General features: G+C 36.5%; 1 protein-coding gene across 42 annotated transcripts in view; it reads left to right on the top strand.

Annotated features, from left to right (window-relative positions):
• The window catches only part of LOC101801420 (target of Nesh-SH3), a 154,056-nt gene that overhangs the window by 83,806 nt on the left and 48,717 nt on the right, over positions 1-21,533 (top strand). For 28 of the 42 annotated variants that reach the window (XM_072023509.1, XM_072023578.1, XM_072023513.1 and 25 more), the window contains 18 exons: positions 541-606; positions 1,067-1,129; positions 1,706-1,771; positions 2,162-2,227; positions 3,838-3,912; positions 4,791-4,865; positions 5,430-5,504; positions 6,717-6,782; positions 7,997-8,077; positions 11,954-12,022; positions 14,375-14,422; positions 14,913-14,987; positions 15,849-15,896; positions 16,499-16,573; positions 16,848-16,895; positions 17,988-18,062; positions 19,207-19,281; positions 19,931-20,005. In XM_072023509.1, the coding sequence (XP_071879610.1) occupies positions 541-606; positions 1,067-1,129; positions 1,706-1,771; positions 2,162-2,227; positions 3,838-3,912; positions 4,791-4,865; positions 5,430-5,504; positions 6,717-6,782; positions 7,997-8,077; positions 11,954-12,022; positions 14,375-14,422; positions 14,913-14,987; positions 15,849-15,896; positions 16,499-16,573; positions 16,848-16,895; positions 17,988-18,062; positions 19,207-19,281; positions 19,931-20,005 (1,221 nt within the window). The remainder of the gene's footprint in view (positions 1-540; positions 607-1,066; positions 1,130-1,705; positions 1,772-2,161; positions 2,228-3,837; positions 3,913-4,790; positions 4,866-5,429; positions 5,505-6,716; positions 6,783-7,996; positions 8,078-11,953; positions 12,023-14,374; positions 14,423-14,912; positions 14,988-15,848; positions 15,897-16,498; positions 16,574-16,847; positions 16,896-17,987; positions 18,063-19,206; positions 19,282-19,930; positions 20,006-21,533) is intronic. The other 14 variants (XM_072023557.1, XM_072023555.1, XM_072023545.1 and 11 more) reach the window with 7 other exon arrangements.

Genomic DNA, 21,533 nt, shown 5'->3' with positions numbered 1-21,533 from the left:
TAAAAGGTGGCATTACCAAAATATGACAGTATCTTGGATGTAGGCTGAAGTTCTGGCCACACATTAATCTACTAGGTTTCAATTTATAGCTTGAAATTATTACTTCAGTGCTAGAAAATGGATTTTAGAAACTGTCATTTATTACAGTTAAGAAGTAACTGTAGAACATCAAGACAGTCATTATGGTCTACCAGAATTCAGGTTTTCTGTTGTTAATTCGTGTTGCTTAAATTTCTGATCCAGCTCTAATCATCTTGTGTATAAAGAATGCTTCGTTATTGTTTACTTTTCTTCATAGCAGCAGTGTTTATCAGCTCATTGGGGTGGTTTTTTCCTTTTTTTTTTTTTTTTTTTTTTCCCTTTTGGTAGTATGCAATGATTAAAGAAAAAAAAAAGAAAAGTGATTTATTTGGTACAAAAAGTAGACCTTGATAACCACAAATGAAATACTGGTTTATTTGGATGTGATTAAAATTATGCATTCATACATGTAGCAAGAAGGCCTTAACATCTCAAGATAGCTTCTATCTCTGACTTTAGCTTTCACAACATCGGTCCTGGAGTCAACCTCTTTTCCTCCTCTGGAAACCACAAGAACAATGATGGGTAAATAGTTCCATTACAATTTCTGTATTTTGGCAATACTTAAAAATGAAGAGCACAATTTTAAGGTTTAGCAACCCCACCTTTTTTCCTTTTTTTTTTTTTTTCTCCTTGCTAGTGGCAATACCAGTGATGTTTTACCCATAATATCAGTGATGCGATCAGTCCCTTTTATAAATGATAACAAGGAGATACTTCATTGTTGAGCTTCTTGATTCCTCCATGTAAATTTTCTGCTCAAGAGGCCCTGTTCACTAAAATGTTAACTGTTTGTGTTATACATGTAAATGCAGCCAGCCTACCTTGCTTTAAGAATGGAATAATACTGTGACAAAAGCAGGTATTTATGTAAAATAGCTGAATGTAACGTGCTCTTTGTGTATTTCCAACTCCATGCGGGTACTGCTTTGAAAAACACTGTTCCTCTGTAGAATCTGAAGGCAATTTTCTGGTTTGATCTTAGCTACTCAGAGACCAAAGGTGAAGCCTTCTCCTCCTTCCATTGCAATCCAAGGGACAGTGGAGGGTAAATACTTTTGTTTGTCTTTCTTTTCCCCTTCCATCACCTGATGTCATTTTCACCTGCTTTGAGCGATACCTGGGTTTGTTAATGTACGTTGGCTTGTGAAAACACTTGCCACGCTAGTTCCATGGTTCTGATGGCTGAGCTGCTGCTTTTGCTGTCACCTGCAAATCATTTTTTTTGCAGGGCCATTTGGCAGAGAGAGTCTATCACACCATGCCTCGCTTGTCTGTGCGTCTGTCTCTACATGTGTTTTTTCTTCAGAAACTTCTTTCTAGAACAAAACGTTCCATCATGGCAGAAAGCTAACTCTGCTACTACTGGTGTTGCTGTTGATGTGGTGTAGGTGTCCCAGAGCTTCCTTATGGGGAGCCAGTTAGCCCTTTTTCCTCTCTTGTTTCAGAGACTTGAGCATCTAAGTTCTAGCTGGATGAGTAGGGATGTTGCCCACTGGCTTAGGGACTAACGTAAGGGAAGACTTGGGGTTTCCAGTTGTCACGGGGAGTGGTGCGGCCTTAGGTAGCCTGTTCTGGCAGGACCGTGTAGGTATCTCAAGATCATTTCCATGTCTGACCGTAGCGACCCAGAGACGGGCTCCGGAATCCACCTCGTCTGCTTCACCGGAAACCACGAGGACTGTGATGGGTAAATAGCCAGCGATTCCCTTCCTCCTTTGGGTACTCGGGCAGTGCTTTTCCCTGCAGAGTTGAGCCTGTTCTGGTGTTGGCAGTCCTGAGCAGTAGGTGCATGTTGCTGCTGGTCCCTAATGGCTCTGGAATAAGAGCTACACTGCTCTTGTAAGTGCAGACAAGTGTCTGCAGTACGGGCCTCCTCCACTTCAAGGCTTCCTCTGTTACCTGGGGCTAGCTCTGCCATTTGAAGGCCAGGAGGATCATTCCAGGGGAGGGGATGCTGTGACGTGTTGGCCTGCCTCGAGCAGGGCTCCATCTCCCTGTTTGTTGCTGCATCTTGATATCGCCTGTGTGATGGCAGTCAACGTGAGGACCTGAAGGTGGTTTTTGTGTTTGATCTTAGCTACCCGGCGACCAAGGCTGAAATCTACCTCTTCTTCCCCCCTGGCGACCCAGCAAACAGTGACGGGTAACTAGCAAAACCCCTTCCTTTTCCGTTTTCTCCTTTTCCTCTCTTCATGCCCCCTGCTGCTGGCTTTCCAGGCAGCCGATCTGTTGTCTGTGCATTCATTTATGTTGTCACCACCTGGAAGTGAGTGCTCTGCTGTCATGCTGCTTTTGAGGTCATGCTAGGACTTGAAGCACGCTACCTCTTCTCACCTGGTGGTGAAGCACAGGGTCATCTTTGGGGTTCAGAGCTACCATCAGGCAGCACCTGATGGTGCTGCTGGCCTAACCTGGTACCGATGGTTCTTGCTTGTCTGGAATTGGTGCAGGACGGGTGTTTTTTCCCCAGTGGTGTTGTGATTTTAGATTTCTGGGCCTGTGTTGGGGTGAAGCACCGTTTGGAGATGAAGCTGCTGCACTTGGCTGTGGCGCTCGGAGACAACGTGGGAGAAGCTCATGGCGGCAGCTTCTTTTGTATTGGCAGGTGTGCAAGGCCAGGCATGTGGCCTGGCAGTACTGGCAGTTTTTTGACCCATGAGGTCATTAAGCATTGCGTGAGCAGACTGTCAAGCCTACAAACTTGAGGTCAAGTACAAATTAAAAATGTATGAAGCTTATTAATGTATCCTTCCCTCTAAGATGCAGGTAAATAGTAAGTTCCTGAAGCTCTGGCTGTGGTTCTTGGAGCATTGCTCTGTGTTAGAAGCTAATTGTGAAGTGTGCTGTTATGGCAATGGAGAAATATATATCTATATCTATATGTGTATATATATAGATATATACAGATATATATATATAGTGTGTGTGTGCTTACTACTGAGAAACTGATCTGATGGTGTTTCTAGTCTTTCATTTGCTTATCAAAAAGCTATTAAGGGTATTTTGAAATACACCTAGATGAAGTAACCTTGATAAATAAATTCAAAGTGGCTAAAGCTTAATTTATTTTTTTTCTTTAAGCCAATTAGGTACCTTCATGTTTAATTATTATATGCTCAGATAGATGCACACATATATTCTCTGCTGTTCTTTATGCCAGAGTCTTAAATCTTTTTCTTACTGCTTTTTGTTTGTTTTAGTATTTGGTGCTAATTTTTTATTTTTTTGTTTTAACCTTTGTTTGGTACGTCTCCGTGTTTGTGTGTGAATATCACTTATAAGCACGTATTCTAAAAAAATTCAAACTCACAGCATCTTCGAAGAAAACAAAGCACTGAAAACAACATAGTCTTGTGCAGAAGTATATTAGTTATGTTCTTATGTTCTTGTGTTCATAAATTATTTTTTTCTACCCTTTTTCCTTTTTTTTTTCTTTTTAGCGCTTTGTGCTTCTAGCCATTGTGTCCGAAATTCTTTTATCTTTTATATTTTCTGGGTTGCTTTCAGTTATGTGGACTATGCTGTCTAATATCATATTAGCTTTGGTTGGCTGCCACTTAGTTTCAGTTGTCACTTTATCCACTAGCTTCAGTTCCTACTCTAAACCAGCACTGCTCCATTTTCAAGGTAAGGTATGCTTATTATGGATGGACATCTGCATTGCAAATTAGGTATAAGAACAGAAAGCTACGTATGGAAACAATAATAGTAGATACTGTCAACTGTTTGTTTGTTTGTTTGTTTGTTTTATAGCTTTCAATGATATTCAACCTGTTCTTTCAAGCCCTGTGACACCTAGTAAGCCTGAAATAGCAGATACCGAATCAGGTACAATACAACGCCTAGTTCTTTTTAATCAGTAGCTCAGATCAGGCTCTAAAACTCGCTGAAATGACTACACTGGTTGTCTTCGCTTTCAGTGTACATTTGGATTAGACCGTAACATCTGGATTTTGAGTTCAGGTTGCTGTTAGTGGTTGACATTATTGCTTTCTCACACTTATGATGTATATGGCAATTCATAGTTACCTGATTCACCTTCAGTATTTTGAAAAATATGCCACATAGATAATTGAGAAAACAGTATTTATTGTCCAATGCTACTGATTTAAATAGTGTGATGTATGCTGTAAGCTGCATTCTACTGCTGTAGTCTTGCTAAGAATATTAAGGAGTGTTTCCTTTAATTGCACGAAATTGGTCACAGACAAAAGTCACAGTCACAGACACTTGATACTTTCAGACTGAAACAGTAGTTGGATTGTCAGCTTTCTAGTCCAAATTTTATAGTTTAAGTGTCTTGGCTGACTGATCGTTCAACACATCCTCTTCATTACATTCATGCATTTTACACACCATTTTCCTTAAGTAATGGGTCAGAACTCAACATGTGGAAATGCTAAACTTCAAAATCTTACTTGGCAGTGATTGAGATCCAGACCCGTTACAGTAAAGACAGGAAGAAATTAACATCCAAAATTCCTGCACATCACAAATGCAATGATTTAAAGACACTGAAGCTCTATGCATTTCAAAAGACTGAATTTCTCTCTAATGCATACTAGGTAGATAAACTGGAAAGTGTCCAAGAATTAGTGAGATACTTATGTTGTTCTTGTAAAAACAGATTTGTTTTTGCTTGCGAAGCAAGAGTTTCTTCCATTAGCTCTTTATTGTCTTACAACTGTCACCATTTCTTCCAACAGCAACAATTGAATCCATTCTGGAATCTTTTACACCTAAAACTTATCATCCTTTCCAATGGCCAAGGGTAACATTAGGTAATGTTGTTGTTTTCATGCAGTGAAAAACTGTTTGTTTTGAGCACTTCATCCCATATGAATGTATTTCTTCCAGCATATCATTTCACACACATAATCATTGTTCTTTTTACTGGTTATAGTCTTGTTCTGCCATTGTCATTAGACTTCGATTATTCTTGATGCACTTCTGTATGGGAACATAGTTCATAGCAGTTTTGCTGTCCTCGATGCAATAAAAGTTGCCTCTTAGTAACTTGCATGAAAAACTCCATGATCCTTTCATCATTGTGTTCTGTCTGTCTTTTTCTCTGGTGCACACGCATGTGCTCTCTTCCTCTCTGATATGTAGAGCTTTCATACGGAAAATTATAGTTCTTTTGAAGACATCAGATCTATTTCTGATCAATGCACAGCATTTCAATATCATCTCCATTCCACTCTTCAAACTCTGATTTCATCAGATGGCTTTGATGTTCCACACTGAGTTATTTTTTCTTCACTATAAACTCGTGGCATGTGTTGTGTGTTCTGAGCAACCCTTGTTAAACAAATTTTGATTGCAAACTGAGCTCTTTCTTTCAGCTCCAAAAGAAATACCACTTACTCCTCCTAAACCGAAACCATCTGCTACCCCAGAAGTACATCGTGTGAAACCTGGTAATTGTGCACACCATTATTTTAAGTTGGTATGCAGAGACATATGTTCACTAAAAATATTTTAGCAATACTTTGTAAAATGGATAGGAACTGTGCAATACATGTGAGCATCTCGACTAACTCACAACTTTGTCATCAGTCATGTGATGTTACCTGACAAAGGAAATGAGAGTTAAGCTCATCAGTTTTACACAGTTGGGTGTAGTGAAAAAAAAAACACAAAACAACAACCTTATATTATTCTATTGCTTCATTTGTCAGTCCCAATCTTCCACTTTCATACAGACATAGCTTGGCAAAGAAGGCATTTTTGCTAGTCACAACACTGATAATTCAGAGTAAGGTACTACTCGTGTGATTGATAAGCCCTCCCTTAAGGAACTCAATGAAAAGGATTTTCATTTCAGTGGAAACAGGAGAGCTGCCTTCAAAGTAGAAGAGTAATCTTTCATACACGAGTGAAAAGTTCATTCTTTGAGCATTGGAGCATTATTACCATGTGGTATCTTTTTTCCATTTTTGCTTTTTGATCAAAAAATAGATCTCTGTTGTGTTTTTTTTTGTTTGTTTGTTTTGTTTTGTTTTCTGATTTGGGATTAAGGGATATGAGTTTGCCACTTTTAGTGACCCGGGTATTGGACAAGTAAATATTATGATGTGCATTACTAGAGCTTTAAATAATGTTTCTCTTCTAATTTCTTATAAACAGGCACGTCAGTAAAAAGCAGGAGTTGCCTTTTATGTCTCATACATGTCTTACAATTGACTGCAACTCTGACTTAAGATATTCAGCAAGATTTTGGCATTCAATAGTTGCCTCCGGCCTATTTTGTGGTATTTGTTATGGAATGTGGTCTTTTCTTCGGTCATAGGCCTCATCTGTTCTTTCTTTTTATTCTCCTGTAACTTTAAAGATATCTGTTTGTTGATTGAGCCAAGCAATGGATTAAAAATGTCCTGAAAACATAAATACGGGAAAGAAGCCTCAGAAGCAGATTGTCACACAAAACCTTGAACGCTTGAACATATAGTGTGAAGTTTCATAGGAAACAGAACTAAAAGGATGTTATGCGTATGAGTAGGACTCTTGCATGCTTATTTAGTCTATTTAAAAAAATAAATAAAAGTCAACTATTGGAATCATAACATTTTTGGTTTACTGCTGATACGTCTACTGATTTGTTCAATTACACCTCAATTTTTGTTTTTTAGCCCCTAAACCACCACTTTTGGAGCCTAAAACTTCTAAGACTGTTGAACAACCAAAAGCTACAAGAGGTAATATGTGTTTCTGTAGCTGTTGGTCACTCTTTGCAGTCCAAGCCACAGTCTGAACTCTCTTACTTCATCTCATAGTTTCTTTTTTTTGTAATCCATTTCTCTTACAGAAGAAAAAAATTAAGAAATAAGCATTCTGAAATAATGTTTTTCTCAATGTAAGAGAAAAAGTTCATTTTTTTCTACATGAAGCAGAATTATCATCCTTTTTGTTGGGAGTTTTGCTAGACCAGCAACACAGTTTACCCCCAAAGAATCATCAGAAACCCATCAGAAATACTACTGAAAGACTAAGCACAAGGTCAGCATTGTAGATGTTAATCCTAGAACTCTCAATGAAAGACTCTTCTGGCACTATGTGGATACGTTAATTTCACTGTTCTTTCCTGAGTCCTTCGTGAATGTCAGCTTGGCTTCAAAAACGTTTCTCAGTCACTTCATGTCTTACTCTAGTCTGTTCTCTCTGTATTGTATGCTTTTCCACTGTGTTTGCTGATATGTAACTTTTGGAAACTTCTTTGAAAGCAGTTTCATTGCACTGCTTTATAAAAATGAAGAAAATCACTTATTATACTACCTGAAACTCAGCTTAAGCTTTATCTGACGTCCAATTAACAATCTTTTAAGCTAATTACACTTTTCAGCAAGTTCAGGGAAAAATAATTTCTAGAACTGATTGCTCTTGTTTTTTTTTTTACCACTTAGATGACACTAGTTCTATTTTTCAACAGAATGCAATGAATACAATAATGAAGCAACTCCCTTTTATATTATTGATTCCATGCTTTTCCAGCTCCCTACCAGTAATTTCCTTAGTGTTGAAAACTGAGGACATTTTTGCAGATTTTGTATATGTGGGTGTGGTTTGATGGCTTGAAATTGACCTGCAGTTCAATAGGATAAACAGCGTCATTATTTACCACATAGGTATCTTGCAAAAATATATTTCCTATTAATGAGTACCATTTAATGAGGGGAACATTTTGATGTGATTATAAGATATAATTACATATATTACACTTACTAACTGACTTTTACAATGAAGAACAAACAGTTTTGATGGATAGTGATTTTGAGAAGTCCTGTTAGCAAATTTGATTACCATTTGCTTTTCTTCCAGTAGCCATTTATTGCTTTATTTCAGGCTTGAAGAGTGCGATTCTTATGTGATACAATGGAAAGGATAATCTTGTAATCCAGTATATTTCTTTCAGCTCCCAAAGAAGGAAAACTCAAACCTTCTACATCTAAACCTAGACCATCTGCCAGACCCAAAAAGCCACGAACTAAACCTGGTAACTAACTTCCATACCAAACATTTTAAATTCATTCTGTGTGAAGCTCAGCACTTTATCATCAGAAAGATAGGTAGTGAGGAAAGCTATGTTCTTTGAGGAATATTATTTTTGTATTGAACAACAACAAAAAAAAATGAAGCAAAGAAAGTAACCTTTTAACTTTAGATTTGTACCTAAATCAACAAGCTGCATGGCCTGGTGTGGAAACAGGTTGTTTCCCACCTTGATTCAGCACAGGATCCAAAGATGCACATTCTCTTGCTTTGGTGATGTGTATAGCATCTTACCTAGAACTGTAGGGTTCGTATCGATTCTGTGATCATTAATACACAGACTTATCAGAAACTGTTGAAAGAAGAATGAGTTCTGGAATTTAGTAAAGGCATATTTTATGATGACAAGTGAAATCATACCTTTATACCAGAGCTGAATTTGGTCTGTGGTATATGTCAGAGAATAAAAGACACCTGGCCTTGCCTGAAGCTGAAAAACATGTCGATAGTTTTGCATGGGTTGTAATGAAGTTTAAAAAGCTTTAAAATGTATAATTGTATGTTGTGAGAATATATTACTTACTCAGGGAAGAGATTTGTCAGTGTTATTTAAATCTTTCCCGATTCCCTGTGAATTAATCCCTGGTATTTTTCTCATAAAAGAAATTACTCTCTTCAGATCAAATAATTCCTTGTAAAGCTTGTTGACTAAATGGTATTTGTGTTTTATAACTGTCTCAAATTAGTATGCATAATTAGTTTTTCATTGTGGCTACAACTACAACTTTTTTAGTGTAGAATGTCAATATTTTAATACAAGAATAATTGCTTTAGTCTCTGCTGTCAATGCCTACATCTCTCTGAATATAGAGATTTCCTTGAAATGACACAGAAAACAACTCCATTTGGAAACCTGTGCATAAATTTGTATCATACTTTTGGGTCATCAAGATCAGCCCTGTGTATTGATGTTTCCACATCAATGAATGGCTGCTTTCAGCTTCTACATAACTACAGAGAAGGCGGCATGATTTTTCATTTGTGTACGTGCCTCTTGTCTGTCTTTTCTGTTAGTGGTTTCCTTGCTCAATTCAGATGGAATTCTAAGGAGCACTTTTTAATCACTGGGATTGTTTAGTCTAGAGAAAAAGAAGCTGAGGGGAGACTTCATTGCTCTCTACAACTACCTGAAATGAGATGGCAGCAAGGAGGATGTTGGTCTATTTTCTTAGGTGACAAGTGATATGACACGAGGAAACAGCCTCAGGTTGTGCCAGGGCAGGTTTAAATTTGACATCAGGAAGAACTTCATGGAGGGTGTGATTAGGCATTGGAACAGGCTTCTCAGAGAGGTGGTGGTAGTGTACCCATCCCTGGCAGTATTTAAGAAATGTGTAGAACTGGCACTAAGAGACTTGGTTCAGTGATGTGACTTGATCGGTCAGGTTGAGGGTTGGACTTGGTGATCTTGAAGGTCTTTTCCAACCAAAATGATTCGATGATAATAATAAGCTTATAGTGATCTCAGATGTATTCCAGTGTCACTTTGGGTGTTAAGCATAGATTGGAAATTTGTGTCATGATAGTGGTTGTCACCTTTACTTAACCATTAATCAAAAATAATTAAAAACACATGCCAAATTCATATTTCATCAACTGCCTGCTATTGGTTTTCAAATTTCCTTAGTCTCAATACAGTAGTGAAGTTAGGCTACAGTATTGTTAGATAGACTGATGCATACATGTAGTTGTTCCTTTTAGAATTGTGCATCCCCTACCAGGACTATGAGGGTCCTGGAAAAACTTGAAAACTTGCATCCTATGAAGTATAGTCACACCAGAAAACCATGCATTCTCTGTCTCTGAAAAACATGTCTGAAAACTTGGTTCGTGTCTGTCTTATTATTTTCAGCCCTTCAAAGTCTCAGGTTACGTGGTTGATCAGTGCTTAAAACCCAATAACCTGGTAGATCATTTAATAATATTTGGGAGTAATTTCAGAAAGGTCAGAGGAAATGAAAGGCATTTAATTTCCTGCAATCTCATTCCGCTCTCATTGTCAATCTGAGAAACACCATCTCCCAATTCTACTTTTTCATTTTACCTAGAAAAGTCTACATCATTGTATATCTGTTAATGAACTTTTAAAAACTGGGCTGAAAAGAAACTGTCAGAATCTCTTTAGGATGGGGAGAAGGATGGCATTGTTGACTTTTACATTGAAAAAGCAAACAAATGAGAAAGAAAAGCAGATATGTGATTTAGTATTCATCAGAGAAATATGGTGCAATGAATGTCCAGCACTTGGTTAGTTCTGGAAAAATCTGCATGCAGCTAACTTGTAGGTTAGTATGCTTCATATTGGATTTCCCTTGGATTTAGAGCAAAGAATAGTGCTGTAGCACAGATACATTATGCAGGACCATGCACTGCCAGGTGTAGAAAAATGGTCTCACGTTGTTAACTAGGTAAGGATACGCTGTTGATCTCTGTCGTGACAGAGTACTACTTCCACGTGTGGCAGCTCAGAAAAGAACATGGCAAAGAGTTCGTACTACTGAATTTCTTTTCAATAGCTGTTTCTGTGTATTCTCATTCTTCATCTTTTGACCACACCTAAATGCCAGAGTTCTGAGGTTGAGAGCGAGAACTGATTGCCCTGGCTGAGTTAATATATACATATAAATTTACTTTTTTAAAACTTTTCTGACTTCCTCATGTAAGCTGACAGAACCATGCTGTCACCTGACATGGACTACTTCATGCATTATCAGTTTGAATGATGTGGCTTTTAAAGGAGATTATTTTGATGAGAGATTTACCCACTCAAGTACAATTAGTTTAGAGATCAGAGTCCCAGAGAACATAAGAAAACTTCGTAACTGCTCTGTCAGATTCTTTTAATTAATTTATTTTATTTTTATTTTTTAACTTTCCTGTTCACAGTAAAGCTTCTCCTTCCAAACCTAAAGTCCTTCTGTGTCTAGAACAGCCTGTGACAGTGCTGGTTAATTATAATGCTCTTTCACAGAGTCACAGAATGGCTTAGGCTGGAAGGGACCTCTGGATGCCATCTGGTACAACCCTTCTCGTGCAGGGCCACTTAAAGCAAGTTTCCCACAACCATGTTCAGGTGGACATGAAGTTTTCCAAGGAGGGAGACTCCACAACTTCTCTAAGCAATCTGTATTTTTGCAACAGATAAGGCATCTTAGAATATTTCGCTTAGGGTAGTTGCAATGGTATTAAATACATCAATCATTATCTATAAAAAGTTAAAGCCAGTTAAAAGTTAAAGCCAGTAAATAAATGAGGGAAAAATTAAAGTTCTGAATGAAATACGTCAGTTCTTTTACTCGGTCTTAAACACAACCTCCTTAAATATAATCCCTTCATCGTAAAGTGTTGTAACCTACTGAGATCTTCAGCCTTATTATATGTGACTTTGCAATTATTTATACCTGGAATCTTTCAGATCTAACTTTTGCATTACTTTCAAAGAAACTCAGTAAAATTAACAGAAAGATTTACCAAAAGAAAAAAGATTTCTATGGAGCTGTTTATTTAAAGGTGTTGACAGCCTTGCAGGGAAAAGAAAAACTTCTCAGGAAAACAGGATGAAGACTCAAGAGTTTCTCTTCCACCAGTGTTCCTATAGCATAAATGCACCTTTTCTTTTCAAAGAGCAGCAGAAGCTACACAGAATAGTTATTTCTTGAATTTTCTTGATCAATATTATTACTTACTCAGTGTTTCCATTTGAATAGAGAGGAGAAGGTAGATTTTAACTGGGAAGCAAAAGCAGCTGAGCTGTACCAGAAGATGAAAAATACGTATAGATGCACCTGTATGTATTTCAAGAAAATGTTCTTTATTCCAGCAGCAACCATTCCGGTGTCAGTCACTACTAGAAAACCCTACACATATGAACATCCAAAGACTGCAGAGGGTAATGATTACTAGCAATCTTTAGTCATTCTTCTTTTCTGTGGTCTAATAACGTGTGCGATTGGAAATACTCTTTTCTGTAGGCTACTTGCTTATTCATATGAAGTCTGAACAGCAGAAATGAAAATACGCTCTTGGTGCTTTATTATTTCTTCATATTTATAGCATGAAGATACTGTATTTTAAAAGACAGGATATCACTTCAGAGATATCTGATTAAAAACCTTAATTAAATGAGAAGAAGAAAGAGTAAGAATTATTGCAGTAATAGATTTCATGAAATACAAAACTAATACACTTATTTTAAAAATGAGATTAAAATCTACAAACTGTTGAGCAATTCCTGCAGAAAGGTGAGTTCTGTATGGCACACAACATTGTGTGAGTATTTTTCAAATATATGGAAAATATTGACTCTTTTTGATTTATCTGTATTAATCGATTGGAACTAGTGCTCAAAGTACACTCAAAATTCTTCTAATGACATTGATTGGCCAAGGTTGGCATTGGATAACAGTATTTTCTTAGCATCATTTCTTAGCACTTGTTTATTTTGCTTTAGGCTAAACGTTTAGAAGCTAATTTTGCTCCAGAAGAGCATCTAACTCTTCGATTATCCCTCTCATCAAAGGCTCTGTCTGCTTGTTTTGCCCATACTTAATACATTTCATGTATTAAACTCATAGCATCGGTTTTCTCTGTGCTTATTCACTGATACTAACTGAAGGTTGTTTCCTAGTCTTCATTTCTTCTTTAGCAAATGTAGGTGAGTATCTTTTATGGGACGTCATTTACTTTCAGCTAAAATGATGATTTATTTTTTTTTGCAAACCAAGTTTTTTTTCCACTATCCAAACTCACATTCTGTACATGTGAAGCATAAATCTGTTGTTAGATCGAAGCATCTCAGACTAAAGCTGGTAGTGACATTTCTTTTGAAACTGTATACATTGAGGTGTTTTGTTACTGCAGAAAAATCAAAAAGTGAAAGAATTAAAACTTTTGTCCTGAAAGAGGGGAGAAGGAAGACATTCATTACCTTCTGATAATTACAACAATGTATATTACTTCAGAAAACATTTTGTAGAGCTAAGGAAGAATTTAATTTTCTTCTGAATGTCTGAACATTTTTTATTCTTCTTTTAAGAACTCATTGATGTTTTGAAGGCAACCTGGAAATAGAAATGAGTATTCTAGAGAGAGAGATTTCTGAATTTGAATTCCAAAGGTAGTTGACAAACCTGAGTAACAGAGAAGTCATTGCAAGGCAAGAATATACTGAGCAGATTAGAAAGATTAGTGACTGGTTTAACCTTTCTATACAGTGTCTGGCTATTGTCAACAGAAAGAAGTTAATGCTGTTTTTTCTTATTGTTGTTGTTTGCAGCAGCATTAGTAATTATTATACTGTGTATGTTAATAGAAGGTAAGAAATACTCTGTTACTCAAAAGAATCAATTGCAAGCAAAGCATTTTTTTGTAGTTTTATTTATTATAAGTTTCATTTTTAAAGTAGGTGGAATTACAAGAGAGCTTGGGATATAAGTGAGTATAGCTGATGGATAAGGTTCTAACTTTAAGTGTATATGTCTATATGTTACTCTAGTTCTTACTGCCTAATGAGAAAGGAGAATTTATCCATTATTTTTGATTTCCTTTAGTGTCAGGAATTTTTTATAGACTGTCAGTTTGTATTTTAGGATTATGTTCTTTTTATTTTTTTTTTCAATTTGACATAGTTCGTGAAGAGGAAAATGGTATGGTATATTCTTGTGCCATTGTTTGTTTGTTTGTTTTGTTTCTAATCCAAATGATAGGATTTGGATATGAGGAAAAGCTAAGAGGCTTTTTCAAAATAAGTATTTTTGATATAATTATATGTAACAATAGCAGCCTTTTCATCCTCTGTTTGACTGCTCACCTTAAGAGGAAAAAATCAACTGTTTTGTCATGGTCAGTATGCCACTTACAAATAGCAGCAGACTTCAGTATGAGGGATACCTGGATATTCCCATATATCAAGACTCTTGCTGTCTCTGAGATAAACTCATCTAGTCCTTTCTTTGTTGTATGGTTTACTGATTTCTGTTATATTTTTCCTTCCATTATCAGCAAGTTGCTGCAATTATTCTTTTTTCCTATTGAACCTGTATTATTAGAAAGCTTAGTTGTCCACGATTTTAAAACTAAAGTCAGTTTCAGGGTAGGCATTATTGTGGGGTAGTACCAGCAGCTGCTTTTGCACTTACCAGTGATTTTACATTTTATTTATTTATATTTATATTTATATTTATATTTATATTTATTTTGAAGTAGGTTCCATACTTACTTTGTCACACTGTTTCTGTTGCAGTCTGGGAACCTATTACACTTAGAGTTGAACCACCAAGGTCAACAGTAGGTAATGATATTTCTTTGGCAAGCTGTTGTTTGCTTTCTTCACTGCAGACAGCACCACTGAAGTTACTCACCTTATGCTTTAGGATTCTTTCATTAAACTTCATTTTTCTTCTAGGTAGTTCTCTTGCTTGGCATCCATGTCAGTTGGGCATATTGCTGTCTTCACAGTTGGAACGTCTGCTTTTTGAGAAAATGAGCCTGGAAGCTCTGAATCACCTTTGTTATAATTATGCTTGTCTGTGCTCATCCCAGTTTTTTATTTAAAAAATAAAATAAAATCTGGGCTTCTGAAATTACCAGATTTCATCTCTCTTGCTTAATCTGTTGAAAACACATGGGTGGTGCTACTTGACTTCCTTTGCTACTTCCTATAAAGAGAATTCTTTTCTCTGTTGCAGGTGTGAGGCTTATGTGTTTGTGTGTTCAACTCTATATCAGATGCTAATTGCTGTGTAAATTAACCAACTTATCACCCACCTTTTCTCTTCCAGCTCCAAAGGAGATTCCACATATTCCTTCTAAACCTAAAACTTCACCCAAACTTCCTATCCCACACGCTAAAGATGGTAAACTGCTTTGTGTGATTATTTCTAATACAGTAGATATTGGACTGAAATATATCTCTGAGCAGCTGCTTACTTATCTGAGCCAGTTACAATATAATAGGGTTCTGTTCTGCTGTATATTCTGTGGTTTCAATTCAATTTTCAGGAGTAGTAAGAGATTTACTAGGTTTTATGATCATATAGAAGAATAAATCTCTGCTGCCTCGTGGCAGCTGGATGAGAATATTGCTAAACTCAAATTGCAGTGGTGGCTAAAACAAGTATCTAGCAATTAAAGTATGTGTTATGGCTACTTAGGTTGTACAATTCCCACCCACACTGCTTTGCATTGATAGAATAACAATGTGTCTCCCTTTTAAATCACAATTATTTCAGCTCATGACATTATTTTTTATAGCATCAATTTCCCATCCTTATGCAATTTAAACATCCTGTTTTATTTAAAAGGTATACCATAGAGTTAAAGCATGTGGTCATGTAACCCAATACACAGCAATGCTGTTTAATAATACAGCATGCAGAAAACAAGCAAGTGGTCTCCAATTCCAGTTGTATATATAAACAGCATTTGAAATACAGTGAAGAGTTTTGTATCTTTAAAAAGCCGTTTTCTTAGTAAGATAACGATTCGTATTTGGATATCTCATTGCAGCCCATGGGAGAATTAAGCTCACAGTTAAGGATTGTTTCATCTTACACTGCTTTGCCCCTTATTTTCTCAGTAATTTAATTTAATACAACAGCTTTTGTATGAAGCAGTGTATAATTCAAAGCATAGCTACTAGACAAATAATTCTAACTGTAAGTGAAGTTATTCTCCTCGATTCTCAAAACAGCTTTTATGTTTTGTTTTTGATACAGTCCTGGAGTCTATAACACTTAGAACTGCTCGACCAAAACCAACAATAGGTAACAGTTATACCTACAAGGACCATCACATTTGAAATACATGTTGTGGCTACTTAAGTGGTACAATTCTCACCAACGCTGCTTTGCATGGTTAGAACAAATATTCAGTAGACATCTAGCATCACAAGTACATCTTCATTGTACGCCACTGTCATAATTTTTTACTGTTATATTTTGTCCTTCTGAAGTGTTTTTTATGTGTGTGATTTTACACTAACAATTCATATTCATCTCATTTGGTTTTCCTCACGCAAATGTATTCTGTAAAGTGGACGGATGCACCACGATCTTCCTTTGACTGTGTTTCATTGTATTCGGTTTCTGTCACGTGCTTCATCTTTTCTGCTAGTCTCCAAATCAGGCATCCATCCTGGCCTTGCTTCGTTTGATTTTGTTACACAGGTTCTCCATCAGCAGTATTTCTTTGTGTACCAGCCATTCATACTTCTTCACTACTCATATAAACAGTTTGTGTTTCCAGAGGGTCCCAAAGACATGTGTTGTTTTTGTTGTTGTTTTATTTTTGTTGTTTTTTGAATGTTTTGCTTCCTGACTGTCTCAGTTCTTGAAATACTTTAATAGCTGCGTTTCTTTTATTCCAGTTCCAAAAGAAACACACCGTATTCCCTCCAAACCTAGAACATCACCAAGCTCAGAAGTACCACAAACCAAGCCTGGTAAGTACATTGTTTTCATTGTTTTGTATCATCTTCATATGTGTGTCTTACAAATTCTACTAGTGGGAAGCTTGTGAGTGATTATCTTTGCATCACTTGTTGAAGTGGCAGTAATTCTGAGTTGAATAATACTCTGTGACGTATTGAGTTTTAAGGAGTGGCCATGTCTCACTGGCTGTAGGAGGGGATGGTAAGATCATTGTGGAGATAGTGATTGTAATGTTTTAATTGTTCTTGGTAAAAGTTGTTTTTGTTCTTTATTACACTGATGCAGTTCTGGAACCAATTACATTTAGGACTGAGAAACCAAAGTCAACAGCAGGTAATTATACTTTCATATTTGTATAGTCAGACTGTCTTTCCTCTTCAACACAAATCATTAAAGGCTGACCTGCAAATATTTCATCATTTACATGTAATAATGCATTTAATAATTTAACAGTCAAGATTCTCCACCTCTTCTCATATTTTCTTCAAAACATTTGAGGAGGACCCTTATGCCTTTCAGGTGTTTATGCACATAAGATGGGGTAATTTTCTTTGGTATTTAAAGAGACAGAGGGCAGTTCAGAAAAAAATCCTAACTTAAACATTCTAAGACATACTGTGAAGGTGACTGTGTTCCAGTTAGTCACATGGCTTCGGTGAGCAAAGCTGCATGCTCTAGGTTATCTTTCTCTACTCCCCATCCCTTTCAGTTTTACTAAATTCAGTCCTTTATAGAATTCTGAAAAATATTTCTGTTTCTCTTAAATATCAATTCCACTGTCAGAACAGAATCACTTCAGTGATCTTTGGGACGTATGGATCCTTGAAGCAGATCCACTTGACTAAGGCACTTTTATTGCTTGTATGTGGTACTGAGAATTCTTCCAGTACAACCTCCATTAAAGAGCATTTACAAGTGCAAAATTAGGATACTTTCCTGTTCCCAAAACTTCAGTTTGGGAATAGCTCTGTCCATTTGAAAATTAGTTGTAAATTTCCATGTTTCTTCTGCTCTGACTGCTTTGCTGGAAATGTTGTGGGTTTTTTTGTTGTTTTTTTTTTTTTTTAATGCTCTGTTAATTTAAGCAAGCAGCAGATTTTTGGATTGTGAAACACTGGAGAAGTGCAGCTAAGGGAACTGTTAGAACTATAGCAGTCTGCCCTGTGGAAAGATTTGTTGCAGAGAACTGGGAGAAGTGGAGAGTTAATCCAACACTGCACTGTAACAGTCACTTTGTCTGTAATCTCAGCACTAACACTTATTGCATTGGCATTAGGTCTCTTTGTGATTACCTTCAAATGGAAATAATATTTCCTAAAAAAACCCTTTCTTTACAGAAAATGAATATCCTGTCAGGAAAATCAAAAGACCTCTGATTAGTCATCACCCTCATTACAGCATTCAAAACTTAGCTCGTTTTCACAGGTCCAAAAGAAAGTCGACGAGTCACTTTCAAGCCCAGAACATCACCAAGTCCAGATGTGCCATACACAAAACCTGGTAAATACCTTGTTGTTTTGTTGTCCTTGAATATTTGGGTTTTCTTTTGGGTTGTCTTTTCTTAATTAATAAAGCATTGATTAACATCTCTTCATATTACAAGCGAATAGATTTTGTAATGAACATGAAATACATGTGTAAAGGAAGATGGAGCTGGTTTATATATTTGATTGCTGCTTTTTGGTGGGTTGCATATGCTTTTCTGTCACATGACGGTTGTCACTGATGACTAATTTGCATAGCAGAGTAAACAACATATAAACATTGTAACAATGTTCGTGGAAGAAAATTGCATCTCTTCTGTTCAAGTGTGCCCTGGTAATGGAATTAGACCCTTAAAAGTATTACTTGCATGCTAGCAAATTGCCAAACCTCCCTAACTTGTAGTGGTTCTAAAGGCATCAGTTGAAACTTCCTTTAGTTAGTGCATATTCACTAATATTTATTGCAATTTAAAAAGAAATCAGTAAAAGGGGGTATTGTACAGTTTGATGATACTTACCACTAATTCTTTGTACATTCTTGTTTTATGAAGTATTGGTACCTATTATATTTACAGTTGAGCAAACAAAGACAATGTTAGGTAATGATATTACCTTGAGATTATTTTTTTTTTCCCAGCTACTCTGTGGACCAAATATTGTGGATTATTATTCTGCTTTCCACATGATCTGTTCGTGGGTTTGATTTGTTTTCTTGTTTACATATTGATCTTAATTCTACTCTGTTCCAGGTACTGAAAGAGTCCTAGCTGTGTCGTTGTCTTCACGGAAAATTTCTGTTTCACTCTTACATGAATCACAATTGTTTTGACTCTTGTAGGAGACAAGCATGCCATGGCTACTGCAGTTGTCAGCTTTGAACTACGGATGGGAACATCTCAGCTGTGATTGTCTGTGTTCTTTCAGATTTTGTTCCTGGACTCCAAATGAGATTTTGCTTACTTGATCGTTTTTCCACTCATTTTAATTTATGTTTTTCTTTTCCTTTTAAACACTTGCATATGTCTGTTTCTCAGTTTTTCAGTCACTCATGCGGAGATTGCAGTTTGTTTTTTCTTGAAGGCACAAGGCGTGCAGTGCCTGTGCAATACCTGACTAATTTCTGAAGAGTATATACCCTTAAAACAAGTCTTTTCTTTCAGCTCCTAAAGAACCACAACATGTACCTTTTAAACCTAAACCAGCTCCCATTCCAGATGTTCCACCCGGCAAGCCTGGTAAATTACCTTGCCTTTTGTAATGCTGTGGTTGATAACTGGGCACCCATTTGTGGTGGAGGTGTGGGGGGGGAGGGGGGAGGCAGGGGGGATGTAGAGTTGTCAGCAGTACATTTGCTATTACCTCTGTACTACTATAGTTTCAGAAACCTATAAGTTAAGAAACTACAGTAATTCAAGATTTTTTTAATATTGTGTTTGTGTTACTGGAAGAATAGTAGGGACCCATATATTTAGATGAATGATATGAAGTTATTAACAACTTGTACCCGAGCAACACACTTTGTTTTTTTGTAGCATCATGTTTTTGAAATTTATCAGAGAACTCTCATATGGTTGTTGAAGTGCTTTTTCCCTTAAATACACATTTTCACCCAAATGAGACTGAGTATTCCCTTCTATTGTATTCCATTTAGGAGAATCCCTGTCATAAATCTGGCTGACCTGTGTAAGATAATCACTGATTTCACTGAAGAGTTGTCGTGTTTTTTTGTTTTTTTTTTTAAGTATTTAAATGCAAAAAAAAACAAACAAAAAAAACTCTTCATAAACATAAATCTCTGAGTTTTTTTTTTAAGGGAGTGGGGAGAGAGGAAGGGAGGAGGATCTCTTCATTCTTCTGAGCATTTATCCAAACTTTTTCCAACAGGAATCTTTCCATCCTTCCATGAACCAGTTACTGCTATGATTCCTCATGTTCCTGAAAGAACAAAGGCAACACCGGGTAATCATTTGCTTCATAAATAATTACTCTCTTTTTATTCTTGTTAGAGAAGGTGCTCATTACATCATATTAAAAACTAATAATGCAGTTTTGCTCTGATTCTAGATACCAGCTTGCTCTTTGATCTTGATAAGGGAAGTAATGCACAAGCTCATTTACTTTTGAAGGTTCCTTTCCTCATCTTCTAGCCATTCCAATCAGGAGGACATAATTCCTTCAAATGTTATATATTTTCCAGTAAAAGTGAGCTTTATTTAAAGAACAGATAGTGATTCCTGTCATTTCTGCATCTGAGGTATGGATACTGTTATCATAAAATGCTGTTCTGCTTTACTATTCATTGTATAATTTTACGGAAGAATGTATGAACTACAGCATAACATACAGCAAAGCATACAAGTTATGTGACTTCACAAGTCAAACACCACTTCTTAAAACCATTTTCTCTGTTAACTTTTAGTAATACCTACTGGGAAAACTTTTTTAAATATGTGAAACATCAGTCTCAGAATTCTTTCTTCTTAACTTGCCAGATGGGGACTAAATAAGGGTGAATGAATCCATGCAGAATAGGGCAGTAGGGTTAACAATCTTTGCTAATAATTGTTCTCTGTCCCTGGTTTCAGGGGAGACGTCCAAGATTTTCTGAGAATTAAGTGGTATCATTAATGAAGTAATAACCACTGTTTAATAATCTTTTATGTATGGTTTTTTCCCTGTGGCAAATAGGACACTAGAAATGCTTTTCATCATGTTCGTATTTTAATATCTATTCTCTGTATGCATTGATACTTAGGTATTTGGTATCTTTACATAACTTTATGAAGTTTATGTGCCTCATCATACACATCTGGGCCTACCTGATGGAATCTTTTACGTGCACAAAATGGTTCTTTAGAACAAGTGGGTGAAGAATGTACAGGCTAAGGTCAATTTTTGAGGACCTTTCACATTGGTGTGGATCACAGACTTGCACGTGTTTGCTGAAAGTGCTAAAATATCTTTTCCAGTACGAAAGTCATGACAGAATTACTAGAATAGAATAAAATAGTTCTTGTTGGAAGAGACCTATTGATTGGTTGATTGATTGATTCCAACTGCCTGATAGCTTCAGGGCTAACCAAAAGTTAAAACCTATTAAGGATATTATGCAAATGCCTCTTAAAGATGGACGGGCATGAGGTATCAGTCACTTCTCTATGAAGTTGTTACAGCACCTGACTACCCTCTCAGTAAAGAAGCTTTTCTTAATGTCTGGTCTGAACCTCCCTTGATGCAACTTTGAGCCATTCTTATGTGTTCTGTCACTGAATACCAGGGGAAAAATGTACCTCCCTCTCCACTTCCCCTCTTCAGGAAGTTATAGAGATTAATGAAGTACTGAATAGTATGGAAATGACAGGGATAAATAGTTCCCATGTAAAAACAAGGAATTTAATTTATATATCAAGTCTGATATGAAGGGCCCACTGAAAAACAGGTACTGTCTTCAGATTCTCATGTACAGCACAGAAAGGCTACTACTGTC

The sequence above is a fragment of the Anas platyrhynchos genome, chromosome 1 (assembly GCF_047663525.1).
Source record: "Anas platyrhynchos isolate ZD024472 breed Pekin duck chromosome 1, IASCAAS_PekinDuck_T2T, whole genome shotgun sequence".
Taxonomy (NCBI): domain Eukaryota; kingdom Metazoa; phylum Chordata; class Aves; order Anseriformes; family Anatidae; genus Anas; species Anas platyrhynchos.
The sequence above is the reverse complement of the archived record's forward strand: the minus strand, read 5'-3'. Positions and strand labels throughout refer to the sequence as shown.